The sequence below is a fragment of the Mesocricetus auratus genome, unplaced genomic scaffold, assembly GCF_017639785.1.
Source record: "Mesocricetus auratus isolate SY011 unplaced genomic scaffold, BCM_Maur_2.0 Super-Scaffold_100028, whole genome shotgun sequence".
NCBI lineage: Eukaryota > Metazoa > Chordata > Mammalia > Rodentia > Cricetidae > Mesocricetus > Mesocricetus auratus.
The window spans coordinates 18,711,249-18,728,249 of record NW_024429209.1 but is presented as its reverse complement, the minus strand read 5'-3'; the positions used below and the strand labels follow the sequence as shown (position 1 = coordinate 18,728,249).

Below are 17,001 nucleotides of genomic sequence, written 5' to 3'. Positions count from 1 at the left end.
AGCCCCGACTCGGGCGGAGAGCAGGGATCCCGGCGGGACCGAGGCCCCGCGGCGCGGGCTGCAGGCCGGGCCGGCCGACTCTGGGACACCGACTCGGGGCGCCCGGCCTCCCCGCTAGCTCCGGTCCCCGCACGCAATCCACGCCGGGCCCCAGCCCGTCCCCCGACGCCTCCCGTACCCCATATCCCATACCCCGTACCCCCGGATCAGGGTCTCGGTCTCCCGCTCTTTCCTAGCGAGGAAAAAAAAATATGGAGGCGCGAATCGTGCCCGATCGATCGCTCTGAGCGCACACCCACTGCGCACGCGCACAGGGCAGGCAGCGGAGCGCCGAGCGGCCCTCCCGCTGACTCGCCAGCCCGCCCCGCCCCCGCCCGTCTCGCCATCTTACTCACTGGCACGTTCGAGAGACGCTCATTCACCTCCTCCGAGCTGATCGCCTTCGCGGCCGCCCGGAACCCAAAGGGCTGCTGTGTGACCGGCAAACGCCCGAGCGCCTGGGGGGGTGAGGGGGAGCACAGCGAACGACACAGAACGGCCACAGATCGGACGGGCCGTTGGCGCGCCACTTCCGGGCTCTGACGGCTCCGTGCGCCTGCGCCCCAGCTTCCCGTCGTGGCGTTCACGGCGAGCCAATCACAGGGCGGCGGCGCCCCTCCTCTAGCCAATCAGCTTCCGGAGGAGAGGGTTTAACTCCTATTTTAAAAGGAGAACCTTTGAATTGTAACGGCCGAGGTCCTGGGAATCGCTTGGAGGTTTTCGTCGGGGACGCCATCCTGCCCTTGGGTAGGCAGGGGGCCGGGCGGGCGGGCGGGCGAGGGGGAGCCTGGGTGCTGCAGGGCGGCGGGGAGCGATGAGCGCGGCCCGGGGGTGGTTTGCATGCGGCGCAAGAGAGACCCAGGCGGCCTCTTCCCTCCTTGGGCTGAGGTTCGGGTGGGAGCGGGACCCCCGACCACCAGCCAACCGGGTGGTTTGCAAACTGGCTTGTAGTCGGCATGGACGAAGCGGCTGCAGCTTTCGCGGGGACTGCTTCGGGTGGAGAGGTGGAGAGGCGGGGGTCGGGGGTCCAGTCGGTTGATGAACGAGAGTCCCCTCCCCGTGGAGACAGACGCCCAGGATCGGTGCTGCTGCCCGCACTGCAACTTTTTGTGAGCAGCTGGTGTCGGGACTACTTTGGGGGTGGGGGGGTCTCGTTCAAAGCGTAGACCCGCTGGAGCTCAGTGTGTATGTAGGATATTCTGGAAGGTCCGGTTCGGCCTTCCACCCCCTTCTTCTCCCCCGGCCCCCCCAGCCCCGCAACAGCACTGCCTAAAGCCTTCACGGTAGCTCCCCCGCCTTTAATCCGGAGAGCGAGGAGGTGGAGGCAGGTGGATCACAAGTTGGAGGTCATCCATCCATCCACAGCTACATGGTACATCCGAAGCCAGCCTGAACTGTGACCCTGACTCAACAAAAACAGTCAAAACAAACAAACCAAAAACCAATTGTCTCCTTCCCCCACACCAGGTGTGGTTGCTCACGTGAGCAGTCTGGGGCAGGAGAGTAGCCTTCAGTTCGAAGCTAGCTTCAGATACAATGTGAGAGCCCTTCCCAAAAGTGAGGACTGTCTGGGAATGTTTAGTTCAGTTAGTAGAGTTCTTCTGTACCTCGTCCTGCATTCAGTTCCTAACACTTCATGCACTGGGCATGGTGACCATCCTTGTAATCCCACTCGGGAAGTGGAGGCAGGAAGATCAGAGGTTCAAAGTCATCCTTCATTATAGCAGGTTCAAGGCCAGCCTGGGCTACATGAAACACTGTCTCACAAACAAACAAAAGACTTTATAGGGTCCCAAAGTCCAGCACTTGGGAGCAGGTAGAAGGATCTTGGAGTTCCGGACTAGCTAGGGAGGCTGCACAGAGGCACCCTGGCTCCACTGCAGATGTAGGAAATAGAAATATCTTGGGGACAGAACCCCTGGCGTAGCTAATCATGGGGAAGTTAAAATGCAGGTCATCTAGTCAAGCTGGCTTCTGGGCCAGCTACAGGCATCTGGCGGGGTGGATGCCGCCACAGTCCCTCACTTAATGCCTCCGTCTCCTGCCTAGCCTCCCTCATCTCTGCATTATGGGCTCTTCAGTAACACTCGGTGTTTGTCCTTCTGACCACAACCCTCCATCTGAAAGGGGGAGCCCGAGGCTGATACCTGCTGTGTCACGAGGCTTTTCTGACTTGGAGTTGTAAATCTTGGCTGAGTGGGATCTGTGACAGTCACCTGGTATAGATGAGAAGGCGGAGGACTGGGATTAGGGGGGGAAATGAGGCCAAGCCAGGAGAGGAAGTGACAGCTAGCAAGGTGATAAACTAGGAAATGGGCAAATGTGATTGGCCGAAACCTGTTCCCCAGGAATCAAGTTAGTGCTGGGTTCGCCTCCATAGGGCAGGTGAGAGACTGGCGATACCGGGGAATTCAGAAGGCCCAGTGGGAATGGACTTGGGAAAAGAGTAGGTGAGCTTTGTTGTTTCGAGGGAGATGAGAGATGGGATGTGGCCTGAGGCAGCAAATGGGTAACCCAAGCAGGCTGTGTGTGATGGGCATCATGTATTAGAGCAGAGAGAACATACCCCAGAGGGGAGAGAATGGGAGGATGTGAGGAGACACGGTGATTGTCAGTGGGAAGGGACCTCACGTGTGTGCCGGGTGTGTATCAGATAAAAACATTCACCTCTTGTCAGCTTGCTTCACTTGTAGCAAGAAAGCCTGCGGTGTGCAGGCTCCAGAGGCCTGTCCCTCAGAAGCAGTGACTGCGGAGCACAGCGGCAGGTGGCTTCCTTTCAGTGAAAGACTCTTGTTTCTCTCTTCAGGTGACATGGACAGGTGTAAAGAAAACTGTGTCTCCAGGCCTGTTAAGGTAAAAAGAATTACCTGTAATCATGATTGGATTCTTAAAAGTAGTTTTGAGATGAAATGCATTTTTGTGTGCACCCATTTTTGTAATTTAAGAAAAGCAGCCTTCGAGAAAGGTGGCATGAGACAGGGTTCAAGTAGAGGGACTTTTTATTAGGGAAAGAGACCATAAAAAGGGGAGGGGGGAGATAAGAGCAAGAGGAGAGAGAGGGAGAGAAAAAACGGACGGGAGGTGAACAGGGCCTATCCTATCAGAACAGGCCAAGGATAGATGCCTAAATGCTAACACTCTTCCCTTTTTATTATAAAAAGATGAGTCATTAGAAAGGGGTAACAGGTGAGGTGAGGATGAGGACGCTGTGTTCTCAAGACTACTTCCTGCTGACATGGGGGCGTTGTTCATCTTTGGGGGGACCTGGAAAATCTGGGGTGCTAGCCATGTCCTGGAGTAGCTGGCTGCTTCACTGTCCAGGCTATGTTGAACAGTTGAGCTGCCTCCTGAACCTGGCAAAATGCCGTTCTTGGAGAATCCGAATTGACTCCCTAGGGCTTAAAGCCCTGATCCTTTCCCATAGCGTCACCTGGACATGTTTGGTCCTGAGCCTCCAGCTCTATGGCCGACAGCTGGTCAGGAGTGATGAGTGGTCTCCATAGAGCATCCCAATGGGAGCAAGGAGGTACAGACGATGACACGGTCCCGTGAGTGAGGGAGAAGACAGACCCAAGGGTCTGCAGTTCTTAGCGTCCCAGGAATTCAGAGAGGGAACATTTCAAGTCAGGCACAGTCCACCCAATGCCTTCTCACTCAAAGGGTGGGGGCCAAGGGCTCTGAGCCTGAGAGAGACACAGCCGCCTGGGACCAGGGCTTTGAGAAAAGGCAGACGTCGGTCGAGGAAAGGCTTCGCTGGAGAAAGGAAGCCTCACGTCCAGGGGAAGGGTCAGGGGTGGATAACCCCACCAGAGACCCAACTGTAGGTAGTGAATGGAAGGCCAAGCCGTCAGCTGATGAAAAGCAGATTTGTTGCAGGTGGAAGAGCAAATCTATTGAGGGCTAAGCAGGTGGGGTAGGGTCCCAGCATGAAGCGATTATTACAGAGTGCTGGGGAGCAGATTTTTGGTCGGCTTATTCCACCGAGGCAGAACAAGAGCCAATGGCTTTTTATCAAGCAAGGATTGGGCAAGAAAGGCACAAGCCACCTTGGTGATTCGGCTGAAGTAACAGGGTCCATGACTGGCACAGGCCACCCAGTGGGTCATCCACAAAGGGTAGAGACCAGGGGCTCAGAGAGCTGTGATTGTCTGATACCAGGATTTAACTAGGCCTAAAGGCAAGATACCTTTCATGAGACGAGGAGTCCTCAGTCGTGGGGCAGCCTAAGGTGGATGGGGAGGTGGAGTGTCTCACCCGTCAAGGTGACTTTGGATAGAAGGACCCAGCGGTCCCTTGAGGCTGTCATATGAGAACCGCTTCCAGGGTCCTGGTGTGCCTCAAACTGCCTGCCGGGGGAGGTGATGTCAGGACAGGCTTCCTTGTCAAGGAACCAATGTTGTAATTTAAGAAAAGCAGTGCGCACCAGAGATGGATGCCATGAGACGGTTCAGTCAGAGGAGATTTTTTTTTAATTAGGAGAAGGGATCATAAAAAGAGGAAAGGGGAGGGGGAGACCAACCTTTGGAGACAGGAGCAGCAGGAGAGGAGAGAGAGGAAAGGGGAGGAGAGAGAATTGGACAGAGAGAGGGAATGAAAAAAGAGAAGGATGGGAGGTGGACAGGGTCCTTTCAAAAGGGAACATGGTGAATGTGCACAGGTGGTGCTCTTAGTGGCTGCAGCTGAGGGCGTGTCCTGTCAGAACCCCGAGGACAGGCCGGTGCAGATGCCTGAATACTAACACCCATGACAGGGTGTGTTCCCTTACCATGTGTGTCGGGGACTCTAAGCCAGGTTGTCAGGCTTGGTTGCAAGAGCCCTTATCCACTGAGCCATGGGGACAGCTCCGTGGAAGTTGCTCTGGTGTTGGAATTGTTTCCTCCCTTCCCTGACCCTGCCTGGAACGGCTTGTTGGGCAGTGGCCTCCATTTCTGCAGCAGATGGCTTTGTACTTGGGGCCTCCTGCCCTCTGGGTGAATGCTGGATCCTGAGCCTCTGTTAAGCAGGAGGAAGTCCTGCCTTCCCTGAGTGCTGTTTAAGACTCCACCATATTACTTACAAATAATGCAGTGCAGTAATAATTACTCTTCAGGAGCCTACATTTGTTTCTTCTTTGTCAAAGTTCCTCCTTTTTTCCTATTGAAAACTCCTTAATAATTTCTTAATGCTTTTTTTTTTTTTTTGAGCTAGGGTTTCTCTGTGGCTTTGCAGGGTATCCTGGAACTAGGTCTCCAACTCACAAAGATTCGCCTTCCTCTGCCTCCAGAGTGCTGGGATTAAAGGCGTGCACCACCACCACCCAGCATTTTAGTTCTGGAGATTACATTTTTCCCCCAACACAGGGTTTCTCTGTGTAAGAGCCCTGGCTGTCATGGAACTCACTTTGTAGACCAGGCTGGCCTTGAACTCACAGGGATCCACCTGCTTCTGCCTCCCAAGTACTGGGATTAAAGGCGTGCACTTCCAGTGCCCCCAAGCCCTCTGTGGAGGGCACGGCATACCTTTAGTTTCAGTGCTTAGGAGGCAGAGGCAGGTGGCCCGAGAGAGTCTGATCTGTTCTATATAGTGAGTTCCAGGCCAGTCAGGATTACCTAGTGAGGCCCTGTCATAAGTACTCTGAAAGTGAAACCCAGGGAAATGAACAGCAATGCCAGTAACCATCTTATGGAAAACGTGCATGGCCATAAATCTAGACTGCTTTGCAGAATTGTAAAGGATGATGGTACTTGGTACACTCACAGGTTTCCTTCATTGCAAGGTTTTGATACCAATTGAGTCTGCTGCTGACAGGCTCACTGAGGCTGACCTAGAGCTCAGAGCTTCTCCTGCCTCAGCCCGCCAAGTACTGGGATTACAGGTGTGTGCCAGCATCCCTGGCATCAGGACTTTACAGAGGCCTAGTTCCCGCATGGTTAGCAGAGCGGGGGCTTGGGGTGAGGGTGGAGGTGTCCTCCCTTTTGCCACATGCACATGAGAATAGCCTCATCTCCCCTCCTCCTAACGTATTTTTAAAAAGGTTCGTTTATATTTTATGTGAATGAATGCTTGCTTGCATGATATCTGTGTACCATGTGTGTGCCTCACACTTGAGGAGGCCAGAAGAGGGCATCAGATCCCCTGATCTGGAGCTACCGATGGTTGTGAGCCACCCTGTGGGTGCTGAGACCCGAACCCAGGCCCTCTGGAAGGGCAGCCAGTGCTCTTTTGCTCAGTCATCTCTGCCTCCCATTTCCATTTATTATCCACAATATTTATCAGTTTTGCTAGATTTACAAAGGAAACTTGGTTGCGTTCTCAGGATACCATCAGCCATAACGCCTGCTTTCTCTCTATCTCAGACTACAGGTCCCTTCGGTCCAAAACGAGTCTTGGTGACAGAGCAGATTCCTTCTCAGAACCTAGGATTGGCTAGCAGTGGCCAGGCCCAGCGGGTCTTGTGTCCTTCCAACTCCTCCCATCGTGTCCCTTCACAAGCACAGAAAGTTGTCTCAGGTCAGAAGCCAGTGCCAAAGCAGTTGCCACCTCCCAGCGTTCCTCGGCCCGAGCCCCAGCTTAGTAACCCCCAGAAGAGTGAACAGCCACCCCCTGCAGACTCTGGTACGCCAATCTTTTCACTGCCTTGGATGATCATTCTTTTAGCTGTTGCTCAAAAAGCAAATGGGTAGATTGGTATTTATCCTTTGACGCCCTAGCTTCATACCCTGTCTGTTGAGGCTGAAGAGAAGATGGGATGGATATAGACATAATTGCCAGCCCTGACAAGGGGAAGCTACTGGAGGTTCTTTGGAGCGGAAGGAAACGTTGCCTGTAAGGCAGAGGCTGCTGCTGGTGTTGGGGTGTCTGGGAGGGAGACTGAACTCAAGCAGCAGGGACTGGAGCAGGGTTAATGGTGATCATTTAGCAGCTCGCAAGTGCTTGCTTGCAGGTTCTGATATATAGCCTAGGTCTGCATCCCCATAATCCTTCATGTAGAAGACAGCCAGTTACTGGCATACTTCCACAGAAGGGGCTAAGACTCCGCAGTTAACTTCTCCTGAGAGGTGCGGGTAAATTTGCCGCTTCCTTTAGGAAGCAGATTCAAGATGACTGGGTGATAAGATTTGGAAGATGTGTGGGGAAGAGGTAGCTGTAGCAGTGTAGGAAGAGAGACAACTTGAGCTGGGCCCTTATAAGGGGATAGAGGAGTGCGTTTGTAAAATAAGCCAATGGAGGCAGACAGTCTGGAGGAAACCCACTTAAATTACGTGCATATATACCGGTCCCCAGAAGGGTGACTGCAGCAGGACCAGATGCGTGAAGCTTCTGTAGGATCCTGAGCTCCAGCAATGGAGAGGGGTCTGGGTCCTCCAATGGAGGGGGGGGGGGGAGACAGCAGGAAGCTGTGAAGGGCAGAGGGGTGGAGGAAGCCTTTTAGCCCACTTTGTCCCTTTTCTGTCTGTCCCTTAGAATTGCACCTGGGTCTTCAGGACTGTCCCGGGACTGCAGCTCCCAATCGGCAGGGTAGAATAGGCTAAGGTGTATTTTGGGCCGCTTCTGGTCTCCCATCATATTGTGGAGTCACGGTCCTCAGCCCCGCAGTGGTGATAAGGAAGACAAGAGTCAAGAGAATGAATCGTGAAGGAGAACTTAGTTTGGACTTAATATCGCTGCCCCCACTGCGGGTGGCGAAGGTGGCGGTGGCAGCTTGTGGATGGCTGCTGCTGCTGGTTTCTCTCCAGAAGCTCTTTCTGGGGGAGGCTCCAGTGAGGTCTTGTTGGAGAGGGGCCTGCTCATATCTACCTTAGAAATTTGAGACCCTGTGTGGCAGGAGTCGGGTTATGGGCTATGGTTTCTGATTTAGTAGTCTCCCCAGGGAAGACAGTGAAAAGCCTGGGTCTGTCATACTTGGTGAATCTCTAGTATTTTGGTGATGGATTTTTGCTGTTTGTTTTGTTGAGACAGGGTTTTTCTGTGTAGCTCTGGCTGTCCTGGAACTCTCTCTGTAGACCAGGCTGGTCTTGAACTCACAGAGATCCGTTTGCTTCTGCCTCCTGAGTGCTGGGATTGAAGGATTGAAGGTGTATACCACCATGCCCAGCTATGGGACTATCCTTTGATTTATCTCATTCACAGACTTTTTTTAAGAACTATATAGTTGCCCTAAAAACAGTATTTTAACTTATTTTATATAGGAAATAATTCTGAAAGTGATCGGGCATCAAAGCAGAAAACTGAAGACTCAAAAAAGTAAGCTTTCTTCCTCATTTACCTGAGTACCCATCTGGCTGCAGGCCACCATCCCCATTAAAAGCAAATTTACCAGGGAACCCGAAGTTATTTTTACTTCTTTAATTTTGCTTTTCATAGAAAATTTTATTAAAACTTTATCATTTAAAAAGTAGCAAATAGAAAAACATCACACGTCAATATACAGCACAGACTGGAAGACTGTACAACTCTTCTACACAGTGAACTTTCTACACAGTTTGCAAGGCCATTTGTAATGACCTGTTGGGTCTGTCCTGCCTCACTGGTGACAGTGCCTCTGTGTCTCACGCCAGAGTGACTCTGTGCCCCACAGCCTGTTGACTTCTCTGGGGCCGTGCAGGGAGGTCCCCACGCGGTCCTGCAAGAGTGTGCTATCTGTACTGTTGCTGTCCTGTGGTGGTGAGGGTTGTCAGTCTGTGTTCTGGAGCGAGGGCTGCTCCGGCCTGGGAAATTGGGCTTTAAGGTTTGTGGCTCACTCTGGGGGTCTGGGTTGGTGCTTATAACTACGTACTGGGTGTGGTCTGAGCGTGAACAGGTTGGCAGGTCAACTGCTCATTGGCAAATGGTAGCGGTTTTTTCATATTTTCAATGTTCATGCTACTTTCTAGAAGGCAGTGGACTCTGCAAGACTTTGACATTGGCCGCCCGCTGGGTAAAGGAAAGTTTGGAAATGTCTACTTGGCAAGGGAGAAGCAAAGCAAGTTCATCCTGGCCCTGAAGGTGCTGTTTAAGACACAGCTGGAGAAGGCCGGCGTGGAGCACCAGCTTCGGAGGGAAGTGGAGATCCAGTCCCACCTGCGGTGAGTGTCCCCCCCCCAATCTGCGGCGAGTGTCCCCCGAGTCTGCGGCCAGTGGCCCTCCCCCTCCCCCCACCTGTGGCGAGTAGCCCTCCTGACAGAGGAGCAGGGAGCCAGTGTCGGGATGCCACCGGGAATGATTATAGCTGCCATTTCCCATAGATGCAGGGACGTGGCCCCAAGGAGAACATCACTCAGGCCGTCACTGGGATTTCTTTCCTGGGAGAGAACTAGGGGAGGCCCTGGCTACGTCAGTGCTCTTTGTTTTGCTTCGTTTTCCCTTTCTGCTTTCAGGGTTTTCCAAGTTTGACTCATGCCAGTCGTGAAGCTCTTGTGGCATCTGGCTTGTCTGGCAGGGTGGGGACTGGGGACCGTGAGTGGTGCTGTCACCTGCGGCAGGCTCTTCCCAGCCAGTGGGCACCTGCCCACTGCCGGCCCCCTCTGCCTTGGTTGTGTCTCCCCTTGGCACATCCATCCCATGCCTGAGCAGAAGCGCCTTCCTCAGCACACAGGCTGTGTTCAGCTCACAGGTCCCACTCAGAATAGATATCTAAAAGGGAGCAGAGTGAATGAAACCCAAATCCGTTTGTGCTTTGAAATCCGTGTGTGGATTTGTGTGAGGTGTCGTTTTCTTTGGCGGGTTCAGTGTCCAGATGTTGTGTGTGCTCTGAGACAGCCCATTGGGTTTATTTCCTCAGGGGTCAGCACTCAGAACATCCTGAGTGGGCTCTGAAGCCAGGTGTCACCCTCTCCATTCTTTGTTGCAGGCACCCCAACATCCTCAGGCTGTATGGATATTTCCATGATGCCACCAGAGTTTATCTAATTCTAGAATACGCGCCCCTTGGGACCGTCTACAGAGAGCTCCAGAAACTCTCCAAGTTTGACGAGCAGAGGACGGCTACAGTAAGTGCCTCGCTGGCCAGGCCATGCGCCCTCTCCCTTGTCTTCCAGGGTTCCTTCCTTCAGGGCGCAGCCCGCCTTGTCTGCACAGAAACGGCTATGCAGAGTAAAACAGCTGAAAAACTAAGGCAGCTATACCTCATAGAGTGGTGGCTTGTGACTTTTTTTTTGTGGAAATGTCTATAATCTAGATCCCCTCTCCCTCATTCATTCTCTCTCTCTCTCTCTCTCTCTGTCTCTCTCTCTCTCTCTCTCTCTCTCTCTCTCCCTCTCTCCCTCTCTCCTCTCTCTCTCTCTCTCTCTCTCTCTCTGTCTCTCTCTCTCTGTCTCTCTCTCTCTGTCTCTCTGTCTCTCTCTCTCTCTCTCTCTCTCTCTCTCTCTCTCTCTCTCTCTCTCTCAGCACAGAGGTTTAGTCCATTTTCATGGCGGGAGCATGGCTGCTTGCAGGCAGATGTGACAGAGGAGGAGCTGAGAGTCCTACATCTTTGCAGGCAACAGGAAGTGAAATGAGACTCTGGATGATATCTTGAGCATAGGGAACCTCCAACCCTGCCCCCACAGTGACACACTTCCAAGAAGGCCACACCTCCTAATAGTGCCACTCCCTTATGAGCTTATGGGGACAATTACATTCCAACTCTCAGTGTTTATTTTGGTATAGTTCTAGATGTAAAAATAACAGTAGCAGTTTCTGTTTGGAGTGTGCACTGAAGCCCCCACTTTCCATCTGGGTGCATTCATTTTCCTGTGATTCGATGCGGTGGAGGGGTGTGGGCACTGAGGAAGAACTGAGTTCCAAGTGTGCTCTGTCACATGTCACCATTGTGCATTTGTAATGTGACCCCCTGCTAGGTGGTAAGCTTAGTGTCCCGTGCCTGGGCTGACCCTTGTTTTGCTTCTACTGTGAAGTCAGGATCTCCCTTCCATGCAGTACTCCGCTGCTAAGCACGGTTCGCCCTAGGAGTGGAGAGCAGAGGAGGGAGTGGAGTGTGAATTTTTTGGGAGTTTGGGCCAGGAGGTTGCTTTTCCTGTCGTCAGTTCTTTCTAGGTTATTTTATGTGTAGGAACACTTTGCCTGCATGTCTATCTGTGTACCACATGCACAGAGGCCAAAAGAGGGAGTCTCAGATGGTTGCGAACACCCATGTGGGTGCTGGGACCTGAACTGGGTCCTCTGCAGGAGTAGCTGCCTCTCCTGTCTAACTAAAATGCAGAGGATGTGTTTTGTTTGGCCAGTGCCACTGTTTTGTTCAAGTGTTGGCTGCCAGGAGCTCTTCCTGCTTCCTATGTAAACTACCACTGTGGGGCTTTGGGCTGCATGTGTGCTTTCTCTCTGGTGCAGAGTGCATGGCTTTTCCTTCTGTGCCTGACTGCCCCTAGAAGCAGCTATTCCTTCCTGGAAGTCGAGGTCCAGTGACTAGGGCAGGAGCTCTTGCTGCTGAGCTGTTGATGCTTCTAGGTCTTCCGCTGCAGAGAAAGGCGGTGCATGTGTAGTGGTCAGTGTTCACGTGTCCTGATGCAGCGAGCTGGCCTGATGCTTCAGCTCATCATTTGGTGTGGAGCACTGTGGACACGCCTCTCCCTGGCCTGCACTGTACGCTGCATGCCAGCAGTGAGGGCAGCATTCCTCATTAGTTAGCGTTCCAGTGTGTGTGTGACCCAGCATGCTTGTCAGTTGTTGGCGGTTTTGTCACTGAATTCCAGCCCTCCTCCTCCTCTGGCATTTGCTGTCAGGGTTTTGGACAACAATGGTTCTGACAGGGTATAGTGGTCTCTTCTAGCTGATCTGTGGTTTCCTAGTGTCATGTGACACTGGCTATTTGTCATTTATTATATATCATCAGGTGCCTGTATCTCTTTTGTTGTTTTAGAGTGCTTTTTCCCTATTGTTGTGGTTTAGCTCCTTTGCTGTGTGTCCTGCAGATGTTTGCTCCCAGCCTGAGCTTTTCCCTCCTTTTCCACTCCTCCTCAAGACAGTCCGTGCTCTCGAGTTCCTTAAAGCAAGCAGCTTGGCTTTCACAGCTGGCCTTCCTCCACCTGCTTTTCAGAGCAACCTCTACTAATCATGTAATTGGCCATTAAAAAAATCATCATTCATGCTTCCCATTTAAGGCTTCAGTCTACGTGTGTGCATTTGGCTGTAAGTCAAGAATACTTCTTTCCTGATTCCTCATTACTCAGAAGAGCATTCCCACCTATTTCCTTTTCATGTAACTTCAGTAACTGTAGAGCAGAGTAAGGGGTCTAGGTCGAGCCTGGTCTCACAGCCTGGGAGTTGTGGGGGAAGCATTTCAGGGAGCACTGGCTAACCCTCACCCTTGTGCCGATGGCTCCAAAGGCTCCGATGGATCTGGGAGTGGGGCCTACTGCCTCTGCCTGACAGTGTGCAGTGTCAGTTTCATTGTGTTCCAAAGTTTGGCCTGCCCTGTGGTTTACAAAAGAATGAAAAACGTCCTACCTGACAAGGACTTTTTCTTTTCTTTTTTCCTGCCTTATTTTCCTTTTGGGAAAACCAAGTTGTTGTTTTTTGTTTTTTTTTTTGCCAATTACATGTGCACAGGACGTATCAACTCTTGTCCTGAGGTCACTGAGGTGTCTCATGCGTGCTAAGTAAGTAGCTACACTGAATTATAGCCTAGCGCCCCGCCCCCCCCCCCCCCCACTTATAAAGAGGATCGAGTAGAAAAGGGCTGACTTACATACTTTCATGTTGATTAAAGCCTCACATATTTGTCTTGGGTACCCTGTCGCGGGATGCAGAGCAGACTGCGGGATTTGTCTTCCGGGCCTGTGCACCTGGTCAGGGCCTTTTAGATGGTTAAAGGCTGCTAAAGTGTTTGACTTGGTAATGGTGCGGTTCCTTCCTCCTCAGTGGCCTGGGAGGACTCTAACCCAGCTATACCAATGCCTTCCCCGGCTCCCACATTACTGGTGTTAGCTTAGTGCTAGCTGAGCCTGAGAGAGTCTGTCAGTTTGCAGCTGTGTTTATACTTAGCCTTTTGGCTACAGTGTTTGCTTTAAAAGCTGAAAAACGTGTTAGTCTCTGTTGGATCAACTTTCACAGTTGCCTGACTGCATTACATGAACCTAACCCTGCGCTTCAATGCTTTTTCCCCAACAGTACATCACGGAGTTGGCAAACGCTCTATCTTACTGTCACTCAAAGAGAGTCATCCACAGAGACATTAAGCCAGAGAACCTGCTTCTTGGGCCAAATGGAGAGTTGAAGATCGCAGACTTTGGATGGTCTGTGCACGCTCCATCTTCCAGGTATGGGATTCCAGAGGTGGAAGCAGTTAGCAGAAGCCTTGGACGGGGTGGGGGTGGGGACTGTTAACCAAATGTTAGTCTACTCTGAAGTATGGGGCCTTGTTTGAGAGTACTTGGAAGAATGTTGACCTGATAGCTTTTTTTTTTTTCTGTGACCATTTCGGATGAATGTCCCTAGAGGCTAATGGAAGAGGGTGATGGATTTGGAGGTGTGACTGATGAAAGGTTGATTACCAAAGATGTGGCTGGAGGGACTTTGACCTTACCAGGGGTGGAGAGCAGAGCCAAGCGCCGGTTTGGAACTTTGAAACAGCTGTGGGTGCAATTCTGAGGATGTCTGTCTCTTGCTTGTGTCAACAGCAGGAATAGACCTTTACTGTCACCTTTAAAGCTGAAGCCTAGAGGTATCTAATGCAGCAATTGAAAAGGAGGCAAACTTTCCAAACTTTGCCAGTTTAATTTGGGTTTGAATAGCTTTGGTATTTCATGTATTGAATGGGGCTCCTGCTGTCAGGGTCCTGTTAGAGGCTGGAGGAGAAGACTCAGGTGCTTGTTGCTGTGCCTGGCGACCCGAGTTCAATCCTGGCACCATTTGGTGGAAGGAGAGTACTGACTCTGGCCAAATCTCCAACCTCGCTCTGGTATGGTTCCTCACACAGGTGCACACACACAACTATGCAAGTAAATGTAGTTTTAAATAATATACCCTCTTTTGAAAAGTAGATGGTTTAAGGTCACTTCTGTTTGTCTCCAGCTGCACTGTGGCAGGCTTTTTGAGCTGATGACATCAGGGGGCACTCCTGCTACCCAGTGAAACACCAGAGAGCTGTAGTGTCGTGGGGCTGTGTGATTAGCCAGGACTGTGACCTGTCCAGTGGTGACTTCAGCATAAAGACACAGTTGCAGGTTTTAGGAGAGATAATAGGTCTGAATCTTGACAGCTGCTCCAGCTGCCTCTCAAACCCGGTCCGCAGTACAGTTGCCTGGTTATTGGGGGCCGTCTTGTGAGGATCCACAGAGTGCTCGTGTGGACGCAGACATGGCTGAGTGCCCCACACCATCTCAGCACCAGTGACCTCCACTGTCTGCTCCCGGCTTGTTCCAGCCGTGGTTTTCAAAACCCAAATGGATAGAAAAGGTTGGGTTGGTGATGGCAGCACAACAGTCCACTGACTGCTCCATCCCAGAGCCCTGGGCACTGTGGTTGGCTTCGTGGATAGTTAAAGTCAGTTGTAGATCAAGATGCTTCAGTGTACCTTCCCTAGGACAGAGACTCTGCTGTCACACACACACACCCCTCTCTCCCTCCCTCCCTCTGTGGAAAGTGTGAGAGAAATTTAACTGAGCCCAGTCTGCTGGTGTACACTTTAATCCCAGGAACTGAGAGGCTGAGAGAGGAGGACCTCAGGTTGGAGCCAGTCTGGTTAGACTGTCTTGAGAACAACCCAGCCAGGTGTGGCAGCACACACTTAACAATCCCAGCAGCAGCTAGAAGGCTGGGGATAGCTCCTTGGAGGCCAGTCTAGGCTGGAGAAGGTGGCATAGCTGTTAAGAGCACTGGCTACTCTTGCAGAGGACCTGGGTTCAGTTCCTAGTACCCAAGTGGTGACTCACAGCTCTAACTCCAGTTCTAGGAGATGGAATGCCCTTTCCGGGTCTCCTTGGATACAACATTCATGTGCACAGACAGACGGGCATAAAACACATGTAAAATAAAAATCTTTAAACTCCCTAACCCCAAATAGCCGAAGTGTTAAAGAACCTGGTGACGTTCATGCAGTATGGGCTGCCTCCCTCAGCTTGTAGACCCTACGTTTCTAAGACTTCCTTTTCCATCCTGTTTCACTGAAACAGTCCCACACTGTAGCCCAGGTTGGCCTTGAACTTCTGTCAGTCCTCTTGCTTCATCCTGCCGGATATTGGGATTACAGGTATGATCTGAGAGCTCATGCGGAACCCCAGAGCATGTTTACAGAGGACACTGCAGAGCACCTTCGTCATTGTTTTCTGGGGTGGATCTTGCTTCGAAGCCCAGACTGGCTTTGTGATGAGTACACTGTTCTCTCTAGATTTAGAGGTCCTGGAGTTGGTCTGGGGAAGTGAGGTGGCTAGGGTGTTACCTTACACAATCCCCGCCATTCATTCCCTAAAAGTGGGGATGTAGGTGAGCACCTGTGTGACAGCATTGCCCGGGTCTGGGGGTGCTCATTACCATGTATGTCAGTATGTCAACCCCAGTTTCTTGGTTTCAGGAGGACCACACTATGTGGCACCCTGGACTACCTGCCCCCTGAGATGATTGAAGGCCGGATGCACGATGAGAAGGTGGACCTCTGGAGCCTGGGTGTCCTCTGCTATGAGTTCCTAGTTGGGATGCCTCCTTTCGAGGCACACACCCACCAGGAGACCTACAGGAGGATATCACGGGTAGGGTGCTGCTGTTCAGTTCCTGCCGAGGGCTGGCCTTTACTCGTGCATATCTCTGACCCATGTCTGTCATTTGTTTTGCAGGTTGAATTCACATTCCCTGACTTTGTGACTGAGGGAGCCAGGGACCTCATTTCAAGACTACTAAAGCACAACTCAAGTCAGAGGCTAACACTAGCAGAGGTCCTTGAGCACCCCTGGGTCACAGCTCACTCTTCAAAACCTTCAACTTGCCAAAAAACCAAAGAGTTAACAAGCAAATCATCTTAGGGAGTCTGGAGCTGTGGCCTCTGTGTAGCTGTGAAACGCCCCTTCTAGACCTCGGGACCATCATCACTGCCCTCCGAACACCCTGTTGAACAGCCAGTCCCTGGCCTTGCATCCAGGAAGCCCCACCTGAGTATGTGACGTTGTCCAAGCTCCATGAACCATGCTGCTTTTCCTGGTTCGGCATCTGGAGGGAAGGCTCACTGCAGCTGTCCCCAAGGTGTCCTTGTGGGGGATCTCACTGGGAAAGTCGCCATCCCTCCTCACCTCCCGGGTGACCACCTTTGTCTAGCTTTCAAGTGCCTGAGTGTGTGTGTAACTTATTGGGTCGCCAGGCCTGGGAAAGCTGTCGGAATGAGTCTGTAGTTTCTTTTAAATGTTAAAATAAAGAATTATATTTACTTCCTCTTTCTTAAGTGGCACCCCTTCAGGACACTTGCTTTCAGTCTTTGTAAGCCTGTGGGATTCCCTTCCTCAGCCACCGCACTGGAGCCTGTGCTCCATCTGCCCTGGACTGGACTTGGGGGTTTCTAGATGTTAAGGGCTGTTCATGTTAATGTGTCATGTATGGAAACCTTTTAAATATATATATGTGTACAACGTCTACCTGGAATAGGAGAGTAATAATTTGGTCACCTGTTCATTGCTGGCCAGCGTGAGCAGGTGTGCTTTTCTGGTCTCTTGGATATGTTCCTAACATGTCAAGTTTATGGCTGCCAGTGTTATCTGGAAGGGAACTTGGAATTAGACAAGCATTCACAGCCATCTCAGGACACTGGATGTCAGGAAATGAAAGTGACCAGTGTAAATAAAATGTCATCTGGACCACCCTCACACTTGAACAGGCCTGAGTGGAGCTGCAGAGGCCTCCCCTTGGGACAGGTAAGCTTTTCACGCCCATTCCTGAGCTAAACGAACTGGAAACAGCAGCATCCCAAGGACTGTCCACCCAAGCTGCGGTTAACTGATGGGACTGCTGTTGTCCACGCTGAATGTGGGGCACGGCCACCTGCAGCTTGTGCTCACAGCAGACTTGCCATATCACATGGTGCTG

At 51.8% G+C, this 17,001-nt stretch overlaps 2 protein-coding genes across 4 annotated transcripts in view; one reads left to right on the top strand and one right to left on the bottom strand.

Annotated features, from left to right (window-relative positions):
- Positions 1–551, bottom strand: part of Cstf1 (cleavage stimulation factor subunit 1) — a 10,138-nt gene extending 9,587 nt beyond the window's left edge. Inside the window, exon 1 of one of the 3 annotated variants that reach the window (XM_005074464.4) lies at positions 396–551. The gene's annotated coding sequence lies outside the window, so the exon portion shown is untranslated. Of the gene's footprint in view, positions 1–192; positions 309–395 lie in introns of those variants that run through there. The other 2 variants (XM_005074463.4, XM_013116658.3) reach the window with 2 other exon arrangements.
- Positions 552–654: 103 nt separating this feature from the next.
- On the top strand, positions 655–16,551 carry Aurka (aurora kinase A). The gene is made up of 9 exons (XM_005074462.4): positions 655–786; positions 2,846–2,892; positions 6,375–6,633; positions 8,208–8,262; positions 8,892–9,083; positions 9,848–9,986; positions 13,105–13,253; positions 15,506–15,680; positions 15,765–16,551. Exons 2-9 carry the CDS (start codon positions 2,851–2,853, stop codon positions 15,948–15,950), a joined length of 1,197 nt encoding a protein of 398 aa, XP_005074519.2. The 5' UTR covers positions 655–786; positions 2,846–2,850; the 3' UTR covers positions 15,951–16,551.
- Positions 16,552–17,001: the final 450 nt, after the last annotated feature.